Source organism: Pelophylax lessonae (genome assembly GCF_965119305.1).
Source record: "Pelophylax lessonae genome assembly, chromosome: 2".
Classification (NCBI taxonomy): Eukaryota; Metazoa; Chordata; class Amphibia; order Anura; family Ranidae; genus Pelophylax; species Pelophylax lessonae.
The window spans coordinates 294,246,662-294,269,470 of record NC_138769.1 but is presented as its reverse complement, the minus strand read 5'-3'; the positions used below and the strand labels follow the sequence as shown (position 1 = coordinate 294,269,470).

General features: G+C 42.4%; 1 protein-coding gene across 1 annotated transcript in view; it reads left to right on the top strand.

Moving 5' to 3' along the window:
- LOC309548066 (uncharacterized protein) overlaps window positions 1–22,809 on the top strand; it is a gene marked incomplete at its 5' end in the record, with an annotated part of 50,668 nt that overhangs the window by 9,040 nt on the left and 18,819 nt on the right. The window contains 15 exon segments of the mRNA XM_082248035.1: window positions 2,979–3,035; window positions 4,381–4,546; window positions 5,142–5,266; window positions 5,433–5,535; window positions 5,811–5,996; window positions 12,279–12,398; window positions 13,419–13,560; window positions 13,638–14,063; window positions 17,971–18,160; window positions 18,774–19,230; window positions 19,233–19,446; window positions 19,621–20,340; window positions 20,506–21,204; window positions 21,532–22,308; window positions 22,447–22,808. Coding sequence (XP_082104161.1) covers window positions 2,979–3,035; window positions 4,381–4,546; window positions 5,142–5,266; window positions 5,433–5,535; window positions 5,811–5,996; window positions 12,279–12,398; window positions 13,419–13,560; window positions 13,638–14,063; window positions 17,971–18,160; window positions 18,774–19,230; window positions 19,233–19,446; window positions 19,621–20,340; window positions 20,506–21,204; window positions 21,532–22,308; window positions 22,447–22,808 — 4,744 coding nt within the window.

Sequence of the window (22,809 nt, the reverse complement as noted above, 5' to 3'; positions counted from 1 at the left end):
TAGCATGGATCCCGGGTGGTTCGTCAAACGGACGTCACCGCCCCGGCCACTCCCACCGGACATCGCTCGAGAGCCAGCGCGGGGACACCCCGGCGAGGCTCTCGGCTTAGTCACAGGTGTATGCAGACTATACAGAGGCAGGAAGTGCCTCCGCAGTCCGCTCAGGTGCCACAGGAAGTTCCGCCCGGAAGGGGCGGGACTGACCTGCGGCCTGTCTGGCCGCACATATCTCACTGATGAGGCCGACCTCCATGCTTACCCACATTGCCCCCACAGGATCGGTCCGCAATTACATGAGAATTCTAATTGCCTGAAATGAAAAAACAACACAACAAAGACAGAAATTATATATTTAAAAAATACAGATATAAAAGCATATTTCGTTAAGGTACAAAGATGTTCCTGGTGAAACCAGGAGATATATATTGGTAACATATTTGTTTATCAAGAATTATTCTATAACCATGTTTATTTTTTGACATTAACCACTAGTAAGGGCTTCAATAGTAACAGCCCTAATGAAAGAACAGGGGCTGAACTGCCCCCTACTAGAAACACTTCCATACTTCAAACCCCAAGAGAAAGTTGCATATTTTGACTTATTGTAAATCCTCAAGATTATAATATTGATGAGATAGGGATTATAGCACAAAAAACTGTTTGTTATAGATAAGAAAGGAAGAGGGGTATATGTGCCATAAGACCTATTTGATGTGAGGAGGTATCAGAATAATTGAATATATGTATATGCGGGGGGAGGATGACCACGCCAAAACCAAGCTGATTTGATTTCTTGTTTACTTTTCTTATTTGCCTCCTTGTATTGCTCGAAAGCCGAAACTGTGCCCTCTGATTTATATTTCTTGAAGGCCAATTTTTTTCCCCTAATAAGTTTTTTAACGCTACGGTTTAGCCAGCCAGGTTTGGCTTTGTCTCTTCTAAATTTATTTCCCATAGGAATGCACTGTGAGATGCATTTGTTTAATGTTCCTAAAGCATTCCCTTTTTTCCTCCGTGGTCAGTGTTCCTAGGGTTTGGTCCCAGTTTACCCTTTCCATCAATGAGCACAATTTGGGAAAGTTTGCCCTTCTGAAGTTTAGGGTTCTTATGTTCACCTCTTGCCTTGTTATATTGTTATTTACATTAAATGTGATCATCCTGTGATTGCTAGAGCCCAGGTTGTCCTGGACTCCTACCTCCGAGATTAGGTCTGGGTCATTAGTGATCAATAGATCCAGCACTGCATTATCTCTAGTAGGAGAATCCACCAACTGAGACATGTAGTTGTCCTGTAAGGTTTCCATGAAGAGACGGACCTTCTGTGAGTGTGTAGTCCCCTCTTCCCAGTCAATGTCGGGATAATTGAAGTCCCCTAATATGATGACTGATCCCAGCTTTGCCGCTTTACCCAACAGTGATATAAATTCTAGCTCCACCTCCTCCCTTTGGTTGGGTGGCCTATAACAAACCCCCACAATTTCTTTTCCCTTTACTTCTTCCCTATGGAGTTCTACCCACACTGATTCTAACTCCGTAATCATCCCTTCCATAATATCATTCCTCTCTATCGCCCTTAAATTATTCTTGACATAGAGACATACCCCCCCCCCCTCTTTTTCCTACCCTGTCCTTCCGGGACACAGAATACCCTAGGATATTGGCCAGCCAGTTATGTGAGGGGTCGAACCAAGTTTCTGTTATTCCCACAAGGTCAATGTCCTCCTCATGTACTAACATTTCCAACTCATCCATTTTATTGGCTAGGCTCCTGGCATTTGCATATAGGCCTCTTAGATTTGTGGAAGTTGGTAGTGAATGGTGCTTATTTTTATTTCTGTTTGTATTCCTGTTTGGTCAGAGGTTTGCCCGCACAGACCAAGCTGTTAAGAGATCAGTAAACAGTTCTGGTATAAGAGTCCCAGAACCCCCATGCTCCAGCGATCTACAATGCAGAATAAAGGAGAAGGCCCTCCGTAGAAGTCCTTTGATGACAAAACACATAAGGGCGTGAGCACGTGGTCATCACGGTAACGCCTGACGTCACGCCACAGCACTCTGCCGGCTAGGTATCGAGCGGCAGAGTCGGAGAGTGGAATCGTCTGGAGAGTCAGGTTACCGCTTTTGAATACACTATGCCCTATGTTGTTTTATTGGATGTGAGTTTTTTATAGGGGGGCTGGGGACTTTGTTTATAATAAACGTATGCAAGTTACGTTATGAGTCCCTCCTCCTTTATTCTACTTACATGATATTCACATGGAATGAGTGTTCTATCTGGCCAAGCATAACGATTCACTGGTTAACAACTGTGGACAAGGTTGGATCCTGACCTGGTGAGCAATGGGACAGAGATCATCCCTGGGGACACAAGCAATTGAGTGGTCTGATTAAAGCGCATTGAAAGCCATTTCCGGTGAGTGTGCATTACCACAGGGGCTTCACAGTGGTGCGGTGGAGGTGCATTGTAGATTGCTGGAGCACGGGGGTTCTGGGACTCTTATACCAGAACTGTTTACCGATCTCTTAACAGCTTGGGAGTGCAAGCTGCAACAGCAGTACTTTCACCATCATTGTGGACTTATTCATATGTTTATGTAGTGCTGCTAGTGTGATTTTGTTCTTACACTTGCACTTTCAGCAAATTTTGCACCTTTGCGATTTAAAACAAATAATTTACTGACGCAACCAGCAACATATCTGCCAGCACAAATAATACCATACTGACACAACCAAACATAGACATACAGTGCAACTCCAATGTTAATAGTCATAGTCAACCAAATGTTAACATTCCAATGTGCCCACCAAGTAAACATATTATCTCTTTTGCATTAAAATGATTACTTTTCCTACTAATTAATTATATCATTTTAGTTACACTCTTTATGTAATTGCACATTTAAAAATTGAATTATTGCATTCAAATATTGCACCAATGCAGGTTTAGCATTTAAACAATCGTCATCTTATTTTCTTAGGAACAAGGATTTGAAAACTCTAATATCTATTGGTGGATGGAACTTTGGAACTGCACCGTAAGTACAGATTAATAAAGGGCCAGTGAACCTTATTATTTCTCATACAGAATATGGTTGAGTAACCTGTTGGCTTCTTGGAGCTCTTGTGGTTACCGGCAGGGAGAACCTCTTAACCACTTTACCGCTGCTCACTAGAGCTCTACTGTGGCAAAGTGGCTCGATTGTGGAGTGTGGAGATCCGCCTGCTTGTGTAAACAAAGTGGGCGGATCTCCTAAGTGACAGGCAGGGTCAGATTGCAAGGTTCAGCATAGCTGAACCTGCGATCTGTCCCTGTGTCACTCAGTCCCCTCCCCCCACACACGTTAGTAAGCACCAGGCATACATTAACCCCTTGATCACCAATAAAAATTAACCCCTTCCCTGCCAGTGTCATTTTTACAGTAACAGTGCATATTTATAGCACTGATTACTGTAGTAATGTCACTGGTACCCCCAAAAGTGTAAAAAATGTCAGTCAAGGGTCCCATCTGTCCGCCGCAATGTCGCAGTCCCGCAAAAAAAACCACAGATCGCCGCCATTACTCGTTTAAAAAAAAAAACACCAAAAACGACAGAAATCTTTCCCTTAGTTAGTAAACGCAATAACTTTTGCGCAAACCAATCAAAATACGCTTATTGCGATTTTTTTTACCAAAAATATGTAGCAGTAAACAAATTGGCCTAAAATGATAAAAAATTTTGATTTTTACATTTTTTGGGGGGAATTTCATATAAAAAAATTTGAAAAATATTGTTATTTTTTCAAAATTGTCGCTCTTTTTTTGTTTATAGCGCAAAAAGTAAAAATCGCACACAGGTGATCAAATACCACCAAATGAAAGCTCTGTTTGTGGGAAAAAAAGGACGTAAATTTTGTTTGGGTACGGCGTTGCATGACCGCGAAATTGTCAGTTAAAGTCGCACAGTGCCGAATCGCAAAAAGTGGCCCAGACGTAAGACAGCAAAATCCTCCGGTGGTAAAGTGGTTAATATAAACTATAAATGATGGTACCCTTCCTACAGATGTGGAAGTTTTAGTTGTTCCCACTTACCTTGGGGTACTGCCACTATTTCTGCAGCATTTACTATCATAGTAAAATAAAATCCAAATCAAGAGAGGGACCTTCCTACCCATGATAATTACTACAGTAGATGTTTAGAATTCAAGCATAAAAGTTTTCCCTCTGGAGTGCATCATAAATAAATAAAACTGTTAGATGGTTTACCTCTACAACATCTACCAAAACCTGGGCCAATTTTGGCGGACTTGCCCTTTAAATAACAATAATGCAAAGTAAACGCTCACACAGATTGTAATATATCTCGGTATTACAAGATTTGCTGTCTTTTCTCACTGCATAGTTTTACTGCCATGGTCTCAACATTTAAGAACCGTGAAACGTTTATTAAATCTGTGATTGAGTTCCTTCGAAAGTATGACTTTGATGGTCTGGATATAGATTGGGAATATCCTGGGGCCCGTGGTAGCCCCCCACAGGACAGACACCTCTTTACTCTTCTGGTCCAGGTAAGCTGGTAAAAGTCAGGAGCCTAAAATTCATCACATGTACTTTATATACATGTAAAAATTATACAGTGCACATTATCCATTATCCAAACTAGAAGCCAGGTTTTATATTTCCAGAGAAGGTGTTTCTACACTTATATTTATTATATATATATAGATATATATATATATATATATATATATATATATATATATATATATATATACATATATATATAAATATATATATCTATATATATATATATATATATATATATATATATATATATGTATATATTTATTTATTATTTCTATTTATTTACTGTAATATATTACATTTATTTATCTTTTTTAAGGTAAAATATTAATTTCTTACTTTTAGTTTTCACTATATTTATAGATCCTTATATTAGTTGTTGAAAATAAAATGTTTTAAAATAATTACAGATTTGTTTTAATATTACTTCGCATAAATATTTTATTCTGCAATCTTGGAATGTTGATTGCTAATGAATACAACTTACTGTACATGTTTTATAACACATCGCTGATCTTTCTAAGAGGGCAGGAATACATGGTAAATTCTATTCTAACCTGTTTATTATTGTTTCTGTAGGAAATTAAAGCAGCTTTTGAATCAGAAGCCTTGAAAGCCAAGAAACCGAGACTGATGATAACTGCAGCCGTAGCCTCTGGTATAAGCAAAATTCAGTCAAGTTATGAGATACCTCAAATCTCTGAGTAAGAAGACTATGCTATATACTGTCTACATTGTTTAAATATTATTTACATAGAGTATATATATATATATATATATATATATATATATATATATATATAAAACATGCTGTTGCAAATTGTGTTATTTCATGTCAGTAAAAAGGAAATATTATTCCAAACTACACAGAGCTTTGGATTACATCCATGTTATGACCTATGACCTGCATGGTTCCTGGGAAGGCTATACTGGAGAGAACAGCCCACTGTTTGGACCACATAGCTTGAATGTTGTAAGTAGAATTAATTTAAAAGTAAAGAACATGTTGGCTAAAAAGATAGATAGATAGATATACAGTCAGTAGATTAAAAAATCTACTGACTGTATATCTATCTATCTATCTATCTATCTATCTATCTATCTATCTATCTATCTATCTATCTATCTATCTATCTATTGTCCATAAATCTACGGTATCTACCTACCGTATCTATTTTTTATTTGCTCATTCATTCGCTCACCCTTCCTATGTATCAATTATTTATACATAAATGGTTTCTCTTCAAGGATCACGTCTTGTACTACTGGAAGAACCATGGTGCACCAGCTTCCAAACTCATTGTTGGCTTCCCAACCTATGGACGCACCTTCCATCTGAAAAACCCATTTGACACTGCCATTGGTGCTCCTACCTTGGGGCCTGGACCCGCTGGCATCTACACAAGGCAGCTTGGAATATGGGCTTACTATGAGGTTTGTGTTTTTTCACAGTAATATCTAAAACAAAAAAACTCAGTAGTTCATTAAGTATATAAAGCATATAATCTTTACCAAAGCACAAACAGATGCATCATTATTTTACTTATCAAATTATTATTATTATACTATGCACAAAATCAAACCCATCTCTTACACACAACATTGAGCTCAATTTACTAACCTATAATGATGTTTTCAACAACGAGAGCTGTTGGGTGGTTGATTATTATTATGGCAAAGAACATTTCTTTTATACCTTACTGAACGCCGCCTATTATTTCATAACATAACAGTTTCCACCTGTGAAACAAACTAACATTTATTTCTTATTTAACATTTAGTCAATGAACAGTGTCAAATATTATCAGGATATACTGCACATGTCTTATTTAAAGTTTATCGTTTTTAAAAAAAATAACATTAATCCTTGTCATTCATATATTGGAACACTGACCATTAAATTAAGGTTACCTATTCATTAATCCTGCAATTAACCAATGGCTGTAATTAGTTATGCATTCCTATAAGCATTTTCAAACAATATGATGTAAATAATTAGCTTATAAAAATAAAATGTGTCCCTGTATACAATTGTTAGCCATTTAAATATGATGCAGACTTTCTTTAGATAGTGAAGTAGTATAAATGCTAAAAAAAAAAAAAAAAAAAAAATGCACCATAAACTATACCACATTTCCAATTACCGTATTTATCGGCGTATAACACGCACCTAACTTTAGGAGGGAAATTTCAGGAAAAAAGCTGAAATTTTAAATAAACAGCTTTGAACTCTTTAGCGCAGTACCCATGAATGCAGCCTCATCAGCGCAGTGTCCATCAATGCAGCCTTGCCAGCGCAGTGTCCATCAATGCAGCCTCGCCAGGACAGTGTCCTTAAATGCAGCCTCACCAGCGCAGTGCCCATAAATGCAGCCTCGCCAGCACAGTGCCCATAAATGCAGCCTCGCCAGCGCAGTGTCCTTAAATGCAGCCTCGCCAGGGCAGTGTCCTTAAATGCAGCCTCGCCAGCGCAGTGCCAATAAATGCAGCCTCGCCAGTGTGGTGCCCATAAATGCAGCTTCGCCAGCGCCAGTGTCCTTAAATGCAGCCTCGCCAGCGCCAGTGACACTATCCAAATCCATTTTAAAAAAGGCTAGAAAGCAGAGCCGAAAGGTAGAAGGGGGCGGGCCGGGCCGAGGAGAAGGGAGGACAAGCTATCGCAGTCATCGGAAGTCCCGGAGCCTATGATAGACGTCACACGGCTCGGCATAGGAGGCGGGACTTCCGATGACAGCTCGTCATACCTTCTCCTCAGACCGGCCCGCCCCCTTCTACCTCTCGGCACTGCTTCCTGGCCTTTTTTTTCTCTTATATTCTTATATCGGCGTATAACACGCACTGTTGCTTTTTCCTCCATTTTCAGGAGAAAAAAGTATGTGTTATAATTATAAGCCAATAAATATGGTACTTCATATTCATTTTCTATATGAACTGTTAAAGCCCAATTCCAGGCAAAACATGTTTTGGTCTTGGAAAGCTTAAGGAAAGGTTAGACACTTTGTCAGGTTTGTGTCCATGTTGGGGAAATTTCCCTTTACTTCTGATCCTGGAGATATCCTAACATTAAAGATGTCATCAAGATAGAATGTGGGGAGAAATTTTCTTAGCGTGAAAAATGTGTTATGGTTAAGATAAGAGATGGGAGATGGAAAGGATAAGGACATTTTCGAAAACATTTTCTAAAAGTTCCACTACTCCTGTTAACTCCCCATACTGAGTTGATCTAACTGAGCCTCCTCATTGTTAGCTTCATGCTCAGCTAGTTTTGGTACTCCTTTACCAGATGCATCCTACTGTGTTGTTTAAATCTTTTGGGAGATTCGCAGGTATGCAGTACAGTGTCCTGCTATATGTCATCAGGGTTTCATACTCATTATTAATGGTATATCTTGAAGCTCAGTCTTGGAACCAGTGTTGTTTCGTTTTTTGTTTTTAATTAAGCTGTGATAAAATAATGCACAATGTGCTAAACCTTAAAACTAGCCTAGATTGACTGGGCTCGAAAGGTAATATTTGATGAGAATTTGCAGGAAAAAAATATATTATAGAGCACCTCGATTTTACTGTGGATGAAACAGCAACAGGCAATGTCAATTGTCAGCTTCTAAAGCTAATAATAATAATAATAAAAGAAAAAAAACAAAAAATGCTGCCCAGTAACTGATTAAAACCTACGTTTACAACCTCTGTTGTAAACCTTGAGGATACATTATTCCACGTTACCTGCATCTGCAGAGGTCAGCAAGATCTGCTTTAAGTATTTACTGTGAATACTTAATTGTCCATAGCTTGTCCACAGGGTTAACTTTAGGCTGTCTCCCAGCATTTGGCAAGCTCGCCTCCCCACAGAAAACACATTTAATAATCAAAGTAGGGACTTGAAATTCTGAAGGCTGGTAGTCAAGATGTTTACCAATAAATTTTTGTCTTGGGAAATATTTTGAGCTGTTCACATTACCAGGAATAGTTTAAAGCATGTTAAATTATTGCTTTATCTAATTGCCATATTTCGGCCATGAAGACACTTCTTCTGTTGAAGTAAACTGGCAGCAATTGCGAATGGTGTTTTTTTGACTGTGGGCATTTTAACTGTTATATGTACGAGGAAATTTAATTGATGGACCTTTTTAACCTAACCAACTATGTAGTGTAGCTATGCAGCACAGCATAATGTATCTTTCATTATGATTCACATTTATAGCAGTTAAGTACATTATGACAGAGGTGTGAGTGGAACAGAACACACAGGGAGAGCAAGAGGGATTTTTAGGGCACCTGACCAAGGGGTTCTTTATTTTGGGGGGCTAAAAAAACAGGAAGTCAGTAAGGGAAGGCCACATGGCAATAATTCCAACACCATGAGGGACATGCAATAGGGCACATCAAGGGATAAGTCCAGAGGCACAAGGCAGCAATCTAGTACAGCAGAAACTTAGTCCAGAATCACAGGGCATAATCCAGGCACAGAGAGTAGCAGGCCACAATCACAATCCAAGCTCACATGGCAAAAATCCGGCCACAATCCAGTACAGCAAAGTCCAGGGACACAGGGCAACAATTTAGTACAGCAAGGGCTGAGTAAAAACTTACAGGGCATAATCTGGGTACAGCAAAGTCCAGCAGCAATTTAGGGACTCACTATCCAAAAGTAGCCTCAGCAGAGAAAGTCCAGGTAGAGTGGCTAGGAAAAGGAGGTCCAGAGGGCAGGGGTCCTTCACAAAGCCATCGCGGGTCCTTGAAGGGCTGTGTGTCCTGGCCTCAGCTTCAGGGACACACAGACAGTAGTTGAAGGAATAGCAGTGAATAGAATAAAAGTCCCAGCAGTGCAGAAAGCAAAGGTAGTCTCAGCAGTCCCTTGTAGTTTCTAGTTCCCTTGTTTTTTTTGTTGGAAAAAATACTTTGTTTTTAGATAAAATATATACAAAACAAAATACTTAGTTGGGGTACATTCCACCCTGTATTGTGATGCAGCACATAAATACATTACAATACAGTTCCAATCATAAAATAAATCCATTCACTCTGCAGTATGATGCCTCTCCTTCTAGTGGACCTGCAGCCTTCAGCTACTCCGTCCTTTACTGAAGAGGCTCTCAACAACCTGCCCCTTTCTGCCAGCATAGGGAAATTAAATTTTACTTTGAATTCAACCCCCAGTGCCAACATGTCTGGCTTCTCTAGCAACACGACACCATGCTTTCTGTGCTTTTTGTGATGATCAACATCCTCTCCCACCCAGAGGCGTGTCATGAAATCAGGGGGCCCATATGCAAGATCCAAAGTTAGCCCCCAATGCAGTATTAATGGAAAAAAAGTGGGGAAAAAGTGGACGCTGTTAAAGTCGCACTAAATGTTGGATGTGGCTTAAAGGGGTGGGGTAAAGTCTGAGATGACTTACATAGTTCAGAATGTGGTAATGTTAAATAGGGAGTATCTGGGTCCTTTCTCTGCTGGATGGAGTTGTGCACGTGTTTCGTTGGTAAGAGAGACCCCCCAGGCCTGGTGTATAGAGTGGCAATGGGAGTACCTGGGTCCTGGCCCTGCTGAGTGACTCCACTCAGCAGGACCAGGACCTAGGTACTCCCACTGCTACTCTTTACACCTGGGCTGGGCCTTGAGAGGTCTCTCTTACCAAATAAACACCTGCGCCACTCCACTCAGCGGGGCCAGGACCAAGGTACTCCCACTGCCATTCTATACACCTGGTCTAGCTGGATGGGGACTCTCTTACCAAATAAACACATGTGTGTGTGTGTGCCATTCCACTCAGCAGGGGGCACCAGATACTTACGAGTCCGGCGTTCCTGGCTGTCACAGTTGCCACTGGATCGGTACAGGCTGGAGCAGCTTCCAATCCAGTCCTCACATCTACACCCGGCTCTCTCTCTTCACAGCTCCGCCCTTGCAATTTATAGAGTGCACCAATGCTGGGACATCCAGTGCCCAAGCAAACAAGGTTAACTCCTCACCCCCATAACCCCTTCCAACCAAAATCCCCCAAAGCCCCTCCTTTCACAAATTATTTCCCCCCCCAAAACCCCCTCTCAGGGAAAATCTCAGTACAGACACCCCTCCATCCCCCCCTACAAGTACAAATCCCCCCTCTCAGCACAATTTCCCTCTCAGAACAAACCGTTGCACCCATCTTTTCGAGCACAAATCCCCCTCTTAGCACAAATCCTCCTGCTCCCAGCATAAATTCTCCCTCTCAGCAAAAATCCTCCCCTATACCCCTTCTTCCAGTATAAATCCCCCCAAATCCTTCCTTACACAAAATCTCTTACCCCCCAATCCCCCCTCTCAGCACATCTCCTCACTACCATATACCTCCTTCAAGTACAATTCCCCCCCTCAGCACAAACCCTTGCCTCCTTCTCCCCCCTCTCAGTACAAATCCCCCCAGCACAAACTCTTGCCTCTATCTTCCCCCTGCCAGCACAAATCCTCCCCCATATCCCCACTTCCAGTATAAATCCCATAAACTCCTCCTTCTTACATAAATTCTCTTACCCCCCCCCCCAAATCCCCCCTCTCAGCACAAATCCCATCCCCCCCAAATTCCCACTTCTGGTATAAATCCTGCCCAAACCCCTCATTCTTACACCAATTCTCTTATTCCCCAAATTCCCCCTACAAGCACAAATCCTACCCTCCCTTCCCCCCAATAAACCTATTCTCCCCTCCAAAAATTCTTTTAGTCCCTCCAAGCATACATTTCCCCTCTCCCTCCTCATTTAGCACATATCCTCTTATTCCTGCCCCCAGCACAAACTTCAGTCACCAGAAACTTAGTGCAGAGAGATCTCCTTCTTCCCAGGCTCCTTCGCCTGTTCTGTAAGTGCAGCCTGCTATGCTGTGACTTGTAGTGCCTTAGACTACAGGGGACTGAAGAATGGCAGCCCACTATGCTGGGACTTGTAGTGCCTTCTCTGGGAAGTCCCCCCACAGTCTAGGGCATAGGAGCAGCATAGGAGGTTGCCATATCTCAGTCCCCTATAGAGGGCACTAAAAGTCCCAGCAGAGTGGGCTGCCATCAGTCCTCCATGCACAACATGAGGAGACTGCAGCCTCATACACTCACTCCCTGGCTACTATATACAGTTTCCCTCCCTACTCTCCCCTTTCATTAGTGTGCTCCTGTCGGTTCCCCCCCCCCCGCCCCCCCGGAGTCTGCCATGTCTCACTGCAGGGCAGAAGGGAGGCGGAGCAAGTCTACACAGGAGAAGGAAGTTACATCCTCCTCCTCTGATTTGGGGTTTGTGCAGGTACTTACTGTAATTGGTTGCTAGAACACTGAGCGGCCCTAGCAACCAATAATTTGGCAGGGTGGGCAGCAGGCGGGATTTCCCAGTGTAAACTGCCATAAACACTACAGTCAGTTTGCCCCTGGTCGTAAGACACGTCCCGGTGCAGCTGCGGCCATGTACACACTTCAGGGACCCAGCCTAAATGTGATTTCATTGCATTTTTGTTACTCCATGTGGGAAGAGTGTGACAGGGCACATTGGGCCCCCCTTGGCCTTAGGGGGCATATGTGCACACCACTTCTCCCACCCCCTGCAGGGCGCAGGAACTCATAGATTATTTGGCAGATAAGTTAACTGCTTACACACTATTGATTTCAACAAAACAACACAAAAAAATAATAATAATATTTCTGACCTCCATTACAACCATATTTATTACAAGCTATTGTTTCTTGTCTCATGTTTTTAGATCTGCCATTTTCTAAAGACTGGGGCCAGGAGTGAATGGTCGTTTTCAGAAGATGTTCCTTATGCCTTCCAGGGCAGTGACTGGGTGGGGTATGATAATACCATCAGTTTCCAACTAAAGGTACTTTTTAAATACCTACATAACACTTACAGTATGATGTAATTAATTTAGGACTATGCTAAAAACATATTCATAAGTGGATGCAAAAATAGTGTTTTATTTAAAATATTGTTTTTTATGATTGCCTTTTCAGCTAATCATCATTGTGACTACAAATGAAATAGATCTGTTTACATTACAATTTTAGATTACTGAATAAAAGTTTATGTTGCTTTGAAGTGTGGTTAGTTATTCTTTTTCATCTTCAAATAGCTTATACTAAACTAGTATTTATACTAAAGTATGACCATAAACAAAGACTGTTGGTATACAGTTCATACCATTGCTAACAGCACGACGTTCATACAGTATAAGGTAATTTCCATAAAAAAAAGTATATTTTAAAATAAATAAAGAAACAAAGTGAGCATCTGTTAAGTTTTTATTACTATTTGAGTCCCCATTAAGGAGAATGACCCTTCTATTCATAATAGTGACCATTGTCACATAAACAGAAAGAGAGAAGAAACACAAAATGTTAGAACTGTGACCAAAACAAGAGGTGAGGGGAAATCTTCTAATGAGGACACCTGTCCTGGGGACAACTATCAAAGAGGGAAATTTGGGAGATTTCTACCAACTTCCTGTTGCATCTCTGGGACAGGAAGTGAAGGAAAGTTTTCTAAGGGTATACAGACAGCAAGAAAAATCGCAATGCTGGGGTTTTATCTCCTTCTAGTTTTTCCAAAACTAAGAAACGGTTTGGCTATATATAAACTTGAAGTGAATCTGACATACAATGTGTATAATGTGATACATTATTTAATTCTAACAAATGTAAAAACTACTCTATTGCTTGTATTTATTATATGTAATAGGTCTTCTTATGATGTATATCTCTTTGGAGTAATAAGATGCCTCTATATGTCCCAAGCCAACATATCAGTTTTGCTACTCGTCTTTATATCCTGTTAGAATAATACTGGAAAAGTATGTATCATTACAATTTATTAATAATAATATTGTGTTTCTTAACTTTAGGCTGATTGGGTGATGCAGAATAACTTTGGAGGAGCAATGGTTTGGTCACTTGACATGGATGATTTCACCGGTACATTTTGCAACCAGGGCAAATTCCCTCTCGTGTCTGCATTAAAGGAAACCCTTGGAATTGAGTCTACCGGTGAGTTATTTTCCATAAAATACAATACAAATAAAAACCACAAACATTTTGATAATGATGATGATTTTTTTTTTCAGCTTGTACCTCTTCATCTTCATCCAAAACTCCTCCAGCTGGTCATAAACACAATAACCCCAACTTGCATCATTCTAACCAACCTGAGGGCACTGACCCTCCAAAAAGCAGTGGGTCTGAAAACCACCCAAGAGACACTGGAAGCCACCAAAAGAACAATGAATCTAACAACCATCCAAATATCCCAAACAATCCAAAGGGCAGTAGTACTGAGGGGCATTCAAAGAGTAGTGATAACAATTCTAAACATGATGATCATTCTGGCAATAGTCCTAAGAGTTCAACTGGCACTAGATTCTGTGTGGGAAAAGCAACTGGTTTATACCCAGTAGCAGGAAAAAGAAATGCCTTCTGGAACTGTTGGAAAGGGCTTACCTTTCAGCAAGATTGCCCTGCAGGTCTGATTTTTACTGAAGACTGCCAATGCTGTAAGTAATCAAAGAGGGAATGAAATGCAATTGTGAAATGCAAGATGTTGATTGTATGCATTGGAACATTCTTAAATATTTTGGATCCATATTTAGTTCCTGTAAAAAAATATTAAATATTTTTATTTGAATTTCACTGAAGAACAATGTATTTATCTAATAATGACAGTAAAAAAATAACCTATTTAAAGCCGGTCATAGATGGTTCGAATTTCGGTGAGTTCTGCAGGGACCAGCTGAGATTTGATCTCTCTACGTGCAGCCTGGTTGTATCCAATTCAACGCTGTACCCAAATTAAATTGACGTCCTTTTTTTCTCACAATAGAGCTTTCTTTTGGTGGTATTTGATCACCTGTGCGATTTTTTTGATCATGCGCTATAAACAAAAAAAGAGCGACAATTTTGCAAAAATAAAAATGTTCACATTTTTCTATATGAAATTCCCCAAAAAAAAACATTTTAGGCCAATTTGTTTTCTGCTACATATGTTTGGTAAAAAAAAATTGAAATAAGCTTATTTTGATTGGTTTGCGCATAAGTTATTGCGTTTACTAACTAAGGGAAAGATTTTTGTCATTTTTATTGTTTTTTTTAAACGAGTAATGGCGGTGATCTGCGGTTTTTTTTTTGCGGGACTGCGACATTGCGGCGGACAGATCGGACCCTTGACTGACATTTTTGACACTTTTAAGGGTACCAGTGACATTACTACAGTAATCAGTGCTATACATATGCACTGTTACTGTAAAAATGACACTGGCAGCGAAGGGGTTAACTTTATTGGAGAAGGAGGGGTTAAGTGTGTCCCTAGGGGCGTGATTCTTACTGTGCAGGGATGTGGCTTTTCATGTAACAGCAGAGATCTACGATCCTACATAGCAGGACCGTATGATCTCTGCAAGGGAGAATGACAGGCGGCTTTGTTTACATTAGCCGCCTGCCTTTCTCCCTCTGTAACGGACGATCGCGAGTGACCGGCGGACATATTTATAGCACTGATTACTGTCCCCCCCAAAATGTCAGTTAGGGGTCCGATCTGTCCGCCGCAATGTCACAGTCCCGCAAAAAAATCGCAGATCCCCCTATTACTAGTAAAAAAAAAACAAAACAATAAAAATTACATAAATCTTTCCCGTAGTTAGTAAACGCAATAACTTTTGCGCAAACCAATCAAAATATGCTTATTGCTATTTTTTTTTTACCAAAAATATGTAGCAGAAAACAAATTGGCCTAAAATGTTAAAAAAATTTAGATTTTTACATTTTCTTTTTGGAAATGTTATGTATCAGAATGTGAAAAATATAGTTTTTTTCTCAAAATTGTCGCTCTTTTTTTCAAAAATAAAAATTGCACAGGTGATCAAATACCACCAAAAGAAAGCTCTATTTGTGGGAAAAAAGGAAGTAAATTTTGTTTGGGTACAGTGTCGCACGACCGTGCAATTGTCCGTTAACCACTTCCCGCCCGCCCTATAGGCAAATGACGGCGGGAATGTGGTTGAGTTATCCTGACCGGACGTCATATGACGGCGGCAGGATAACTCCGCTCTGGGCGCCCCCCGGGGGCGCGCAGAGCGGCGATCGGTGATGCGAGGTGTCAGTCTGACACCCTGCATCTCCGATCTCGGTAAAGAGCCTCTGACGGAGGCTCTTTACCATGTGATCAGCCGTGTCCAATCACGGCTGGTCACATAGTAAATAGGAACAGCCGTTGATCGGCTTTCCTTAGTTCGTGCCTGACAGGCACGAGTAAAGGAGCGCCGATCGGCGGCTCCCCTGACAGGGGGGGGGGGTCGGCACTGGTAATCAGATCATTGATTACCAGTGCAGACCCTCGGGGGGGGGGATGCCACTAGATCCACCAGGGATGCCCACTATGACCCCAGGGATGCCCACTATGACCCCAGGGATGCCCACTATGGCCACCAGGGATGGCAATCAGGGCTCAGGGAGCCCCCCATTGCCCACCCCATCAGTGCTGCCCACCAGTGCCCTCCCTATCAGTGCTGCCCACAAGTGCCCATCATTGCCATCCTTAAGTGTCGCCCACCAGTGCCCATTATTGCCCACCGGTGCCGCCTATCAGTGCCCATTAGTGCCCATCAGTGCCGCCCGTCAGTGCAGATCAGTGCCGCCCATCAGTGCCCACCAGTGCCGCCTATCAGTGCCCATTAGTGCCCGTCAGTGCCACCTATCAGTGCCCGTCAGTGCCACCTATCAGTGCCCATCAATGCCGCCTATCAGTGCCCAGCAGTGCCGCCTATCAGTGCCCACCAATGCTGCATATCAGTGCTACCTATCAGTGCCACATATCAGTGCCTATCAGTGCCGCATATCAGTGCCCCCTATCAGTGCCGCCTATCAGTGCCACCCCATCAGTGCCACCCCATCAGTGCCACCCCATCAGTGCCTCCTCATCAGTGCCTGTCAGTGCAGTCTCATCAGTGCTCATCAGTGCAGGAAAAAAATTATTTATTTACAAAATTGTATAACATAAACAAAATTTTTTTTTTTTTTTTTTAACTTTTCGGTCTTTTTTTATTTGTTTAGCAAAAAGTAAAAATCGCACAGATGATCAAATACCACCGAAAGAAAGCTCTATTTGTGGGGGGAAAATGACATAAATTTGGTGTAGGTACAGTGTTGCATGACCGCGCAATTGTCATTCAAAATGCAACAGCGCTAAAAGGGGAAAATTGGCCTGGGCGGGAAGGGAGGGAAGTGCCCTGTATTAAAGTGGTTAAAGTAACGCAGTGCCGAAGCGCTCATTGAGAATTTTTTTGTCAAAGACATGTAGCTAAATACATTCTGGCCTAAATATATGACAACAATTTAATATATTGGATATTTTTTTACAGTCAAAGTAGAAAAAGTCAATTTTTTGCAAAATTTTTGCACTTTTTTATTAATATCGCAAAAAATAAAAAGCGCAGAGGTAATCAAATACCACCAAAATAAAGCTCTGTTTTTCTGGGGAAAAAAGGATGTAAATTTAATTTGGGTACAGCATTGCATGACCGCGCAATTGTCAGTTAAAGTCACGCAGTGCCAAGTTGAAAAAAGTGGCCAGGTCATTAAGCAACAAAATCCTCCAGGGCTAAAGTGGTTAAATACCTTTTCTTCCCCTTTTCCCCTTAGGTAAGGGGAATTTTGTTTTGTATTCCTATTTCTTTTTTTTTTTTTTTTTAAGCAAAAGTGCTTTTTTTTTCATTTTGCTTTCATTCGTTTTTTTTACATTTTTACGTACAATATAATCTCTTAATAATAATAATAATAATAAACCGATAAAAATATGTTTTTGGGTACAGAAGGATGAAGGGAGGGGACACATATGACATATTACATTGTGCAAGCTATAATAAAAATTTGTCATTGTCATGAGATATAATAATAGACTTGTTGAGACAAAAGATATGCGATAAGTGGTACACAACTGATTTAATATAGTGGTGATAAAAGTAGTAATTTCACAGAATTCCATTGTCACTATTAAATATATTAAACCGTTTAAGTAGCCATCCATCTTTATGTTTATATATCTGTTTGATAATGATATCTTGTTGCATTTCTGTCTATAGATTGCATGGAAAATAACATCATTTTTGCAAGTCCATATCACCAAGAGAAAGCCTTGTTTGTGCCAAAAAGTTTTTTTAAGTAATGGAAAAGTTATCACCAGTCCTTTAGATGAAGTATAAAAATGTCTTTGGTCCTTACAGGTTATATAAGTGTGAGAGCTGAAGTGGTTAAACTCTCAAGACCCTGTAGTGGATTTCCTGCTTATGGATATGTATAGTAAAATACACTGTATACATATTGTTGTGCAGTTGTTTTAAGTCAAAGAAATATAACAGTTATGATTAAAACAATAACTGCTCTAAAATCAAAGGTTATGATTTTTCACAGGCGTTTACAACTCTGCTCCAGCAAAAAACAGTGGTAATGTGGGTGGCAAAGGATTCTGCGTTGGAAAATTAACTGGTCTTTACCCAGTGCAAGGACATAAAAATGCCTTCTGGAACTGCTGGAAAGGGCTAACTTATCAACAAGACTGTCCTGTTGGTCTGGTCTTTGATCAAAGCTGCCAGTGTTGTAAGTACCTAAAACATTCAGAACCATTTTAGCTGTTAATAATATGCTATTCATGGTTAGATTACACTTGTCTTGACACCAGCTTATACTATTGTGGGTCAGTCAAGGTATGCAGAAAAATAAAAATATATTTCTAACTGCAAGTTGGATCTTAAACCATTTGTTAAATGACAATTTATATTTTCTACAGGTTCCAGGTCTGCTCCATCACCTAATTCTCCTGTCAAAGTAGTTCCTTCAAAAACTCAAAGCCAGGGACACTCCAACACCCACTCTAAAAGTAATGATTCTGACAAGCACACCCAAAGCAGTGAACGTAAGGAACACCGCAAAGACACTGGACCTAAAGACCATCCTATAAGTAGTGGACCCAAGCAGCATTCTAGGACCAGTGAGCCTATTGATCATAACACTCAAAACAATCAACCTAAAGAACCTACTCAGCATCCCAAGGGCAGTGAACCTATTCAGCATCCCAAGGACAGTGAACCTATTAAGCATTCCAAGGACAGTGAACCAGTTCAGCATCCTAAGAGTAATGAACCCAAGGAACACCCTAAGAGCAATGAACCCAAAGAACAACCAAAAAGCCATGAGCCTATTCAGCATCCAAAGAGCACTGAGCCTATTCAGCACCCCAAGGGCAATGAGCCTATTCAGCATCCCAAGGGCAATGAGCCTATTCAGCATCCCAAGGGCAATGAGCCTATTCAGCATTCCAAGGGCACTGAGCCTGTTCAGCATCCCAAGGGCACTGAGCCTATTCAACATCCCAAAGGCAGTGAGCCTATTCAGCATCCCAAGGGTAGTGAACCTAAAGAACATCCTAAGAGCATAGAGCCTAAAGAGCACCCTAAGAGCAATGAACCCAAAGAACAGCACCCCAAGGGCAATGAGCCTATTCAGCATCCCAAGGGCACTGAACCTATTCAGCATCCCAAGGGCACTGAGCCTATTCAACATCCCAAGGGCAGTGAGCCTCTTCAACATCCCAAGGGCAGTGAGCCTATTCAGCATCCCAAGGGTAGTGAACCAAAGGAACATCCTAAGAGCACAGAGCCTAAAGAGCAACCCAAGAACCCAAAGAACATCCAAAAAGCCGTGAGCCTATTCAGCATCCCAAGAGCACTGAGCCTATTCAGCACCCCAAGGGCAATGAGCCTATTCAGCATCCCAAGGGCACTGAACCTATTCAGCATCCCAAGGGCACTGAGCCTATTCAACATCCCAAGGGCAGTGAGCCTATTCAGCATCCCAAGGGCACTGAACCTATTCAGCATCCCAAGGGTAGTGAGCCTCTTCAACATCCCAAGGGCAGTGAGCCTCTTCAGCATCCCAAGGGCACTGAGCCTATTCAACATCCCAAAGGCAGTGAGCCTATTCAGCATCCCAAGGGTAGTGAACCTAAAGAACATCCTAAGAGCATAAAGCCTAAAGAGCACCCTAAGAGCAATGAACCCAAAGAACAGCACCCCAAGGGCAATGAGCCTATTCAGCATCCCAAGGGCACTGAACCTATTCAGCATCCCAAGGGCACTGAGCCTATTCAACATCCCAAGGGCAGTGAGCCTCTTCAACATCCCAAGGGCAGTGAGCCTATTCAGCATCCCAAGGGCACTGAACCTATTCAGCATCCCAAGGGTAGTGAACCTAAGGAACATCCTAAGAGCACAGAGCCTAAAGAGCACCCTAAGAGCAATGAACCCAAAGAGCATCCAAAAAGCAGTGAACCTATTCAGCATCCCAAGGGCACTGAGCCTATCCAAAAACCCAAGGGCAGTGAGCCTCTTCAACACCCAAAGGACAGTGAACCTATTCAGCATCCCAAGGGCACGGAACCTATTCAGCATCCAAAGGGTAGTGAACCGAAGGAACATCCTAAAAGCACAGAGCCTAAAGAACACCCTAAGAGCAATGAACCCAAAGAACATCCAAAAAGCAGTGAACCTATTCAGCATCCCAAGGGCACTGAACCTATTCAACATCCCAAGGGCAGTGAGCCTCTTCAACATCCCAAGGGCAGTGAGCCTCTTCAACATCCCAAGGGCAGTGAGCCTATTCAGCATCCCAAGGGCACTGAACCTATTCAGCATCCCAAGGGTAGTGAACCTAAGGAACATCCTAAGAGCACAGAGCCTAAAGAGCATCCTAAGAGCAATGAACCCAAAGAACATCCAAAAAGCAGTGAGCCTATTCAGCATCCAAAGGGCACTGAGCCTCTTCAACATCCCAAGGGCAGTGAGCCTCTTCAACACCCAAAGGACAGTGAACCTATTCAGCATCCCAAGGGCACGGAACCTATTCAGCATCCAAAGGGTAGTGAACCGAAGGAACATCCTAAAAGCACAGAGCCTAAAGAACACCCTAAGAGCAATGAACCCAAAGAACATCCAAAAAGCAGTGAACCTATTCAGCATCCCAAGGGCACTGAACCTATTCAACATCCCAAGGGCAGTGAGCCTCTTCAACATCCCAAGGGCAGTGAGCCTATTCAGCATCCCAAGGGTAGTGAACCTAAAGAACATCCTAAGAGAACGGAGCCTAAAGAGCATCCTAAGAGCAATGAGCCCAAAGAACATCCAAAAAGCAGTGAGCCAATTCAGCATTCAAAGGGCACTGAGCCTCTTCAACATCCCAAGGGCAGTGAGCCTAATCAGCATCCAAAGAGCACTGAACCTATTCAGCATCCCAAGGGTAGTGAACCTAAGGAACATCCTAAGAGCACAGAGCCTAAAGAGCACCCTAAGAGCAATGAACCCACAGAACATCCAAAAAGCAGTGAACCTATTCAACATCCCAAGGGCACTGAGCCTCTTCAACATCCCAAGGGCAGTGAGCCTCTTCAACATCCCAAGGGCGGTGAGCCTATTCAGCATCCCAAGGGCACTGAACCCATTCAGCATCCTAAGGGTAGTGAACCTAAGGAACATCCTAAGAGTACAGAGCCTAAAGAGCACCCTAAGAGCAATGAACCCAAAGAACATCCAAAAAGCAGTGAACCTATTCAGCACCCCAAGGGCACTGAGCCTCTTCAACATCCCAAGGACAGTGAGCCTCTTCAACATCCCAAGGGCAGTGAGCCTATTCAGCATCCCAAGGACACTGAGCCTATTCAGCATCCCAAGAGCAGTGAGCCTCTTCAACATCCCAAGGGCAGTGAGCCTATTCAGCATCCCAAGGGCACTGAACATATTCAGCCTCCCAAGAGCAGCGAACCTAAGGAACATCCTAAGAGCACAGAGCCTATTCAGCATCCCAAGGGCGGTGAGCCTATTCAGCATCCAAAGGGCAGTGAGCCTATTCAGCATCCCAAGGGCACTGAACCTATTCAGCATCCCAAGGGTAGTGAACCTAAGGAACATCCTAAGAGCACAGAGCCTATTCAGCATCCCAAGGGCAGTGAACCCATTCAGCATCCTAAGGGCAGTGAGCCTATTCAGCATCCCAAGGGCAGTGAGCCTATTCAGCATCCCAAGGGCAGCGAGCCTATTCAGCATCCCAAGGGTAGTGAACCTAAGGAACATCCTAAGAGCACAGAGCCTATTCAACATCCCAAGGGCAGTGAGCCTATTCAGCATCCCAAGGGCACTGAACCTATTCAGCATCCCAAGGGCAGTGAGCCTATTCAGCATCCTAAGGACACTGAGCCTATTCAGCATCCCAAGGGCAGTGAGCCTCTTCAACATCCCAAGGGCAGTGAGCCTATTCAGCATCCCAAGGGCACTGAACATATTCAGCATCCCAAGGGCAGTGAACCTAAGGAACATCCTAAGAGCACAGAGCCTATTCAGCATCCCAAGGGCGGCGAGCCTCTTCAACATCCTAAGGGCAGTGAAAGCATTCAGCATCCTAAGGGCAGTGAGCCTATTCAGCATCCTAAGGGCACTGAACCTATTCAGCATCCCAAGGGTAGTGAACCTAAGGAACATCCTAAGAGCACAGAGCCTAAAGAGCACCCTAAGAGCAATGAACCCAAAGAACATCCAAAAAGCAGTGAACCTATTCAGCACCCCAAGGGCACTGAGCCTCTTCAACATCCCAAGGGCAGCGAGCCTATTCAGCAACCCAAGGGCACTGAACCTATTCAGCATCCCAAGGGTAGTGAACCTAAGGAACATCCAAAAAGGACTGAGCCTATTCAGCATCCTAAGGGTACTGAGCCTAATCAGCCTCCCAAGGGGATTGAGCCTATTCATCCCAAGGGCAGTGAGCCACTTCAACATCCCAAGAGCAGTGAACCTATTCAGCATCCCAAGGACAGTGAACCCAAGGAACATCCTAAAAGCACAGAGCCTAAAGAGCACCCTAATAGCAATGAACCCAAAGAACATCCAAAAAGCAGTGAACCTATTCAGCATCCCAAGGGCACTGAGCCTATTCAACATCCCAAGGGCAGTGAGCCTCTTCAACATCCCAAGGGCGGTGAGCCTATTCAGCATCCAAAGGGCAGTGAGCCTATTCAGCATCCCAAGGACACTGAACCTATTCAGCATCCCAAGGGTAGTGAACCTAAGGAACATCCCAAGAGCACAGAGCCTAAAGAGCACCCTGAGAGCAATGAACCCAAAGAACATCCAAAAAGCAGTGAGCCTATTCAGCATCCAAAGGCCAGTGAACCTATTCAGCATCCTAAAGAGAGTAAGCCTATTCAGT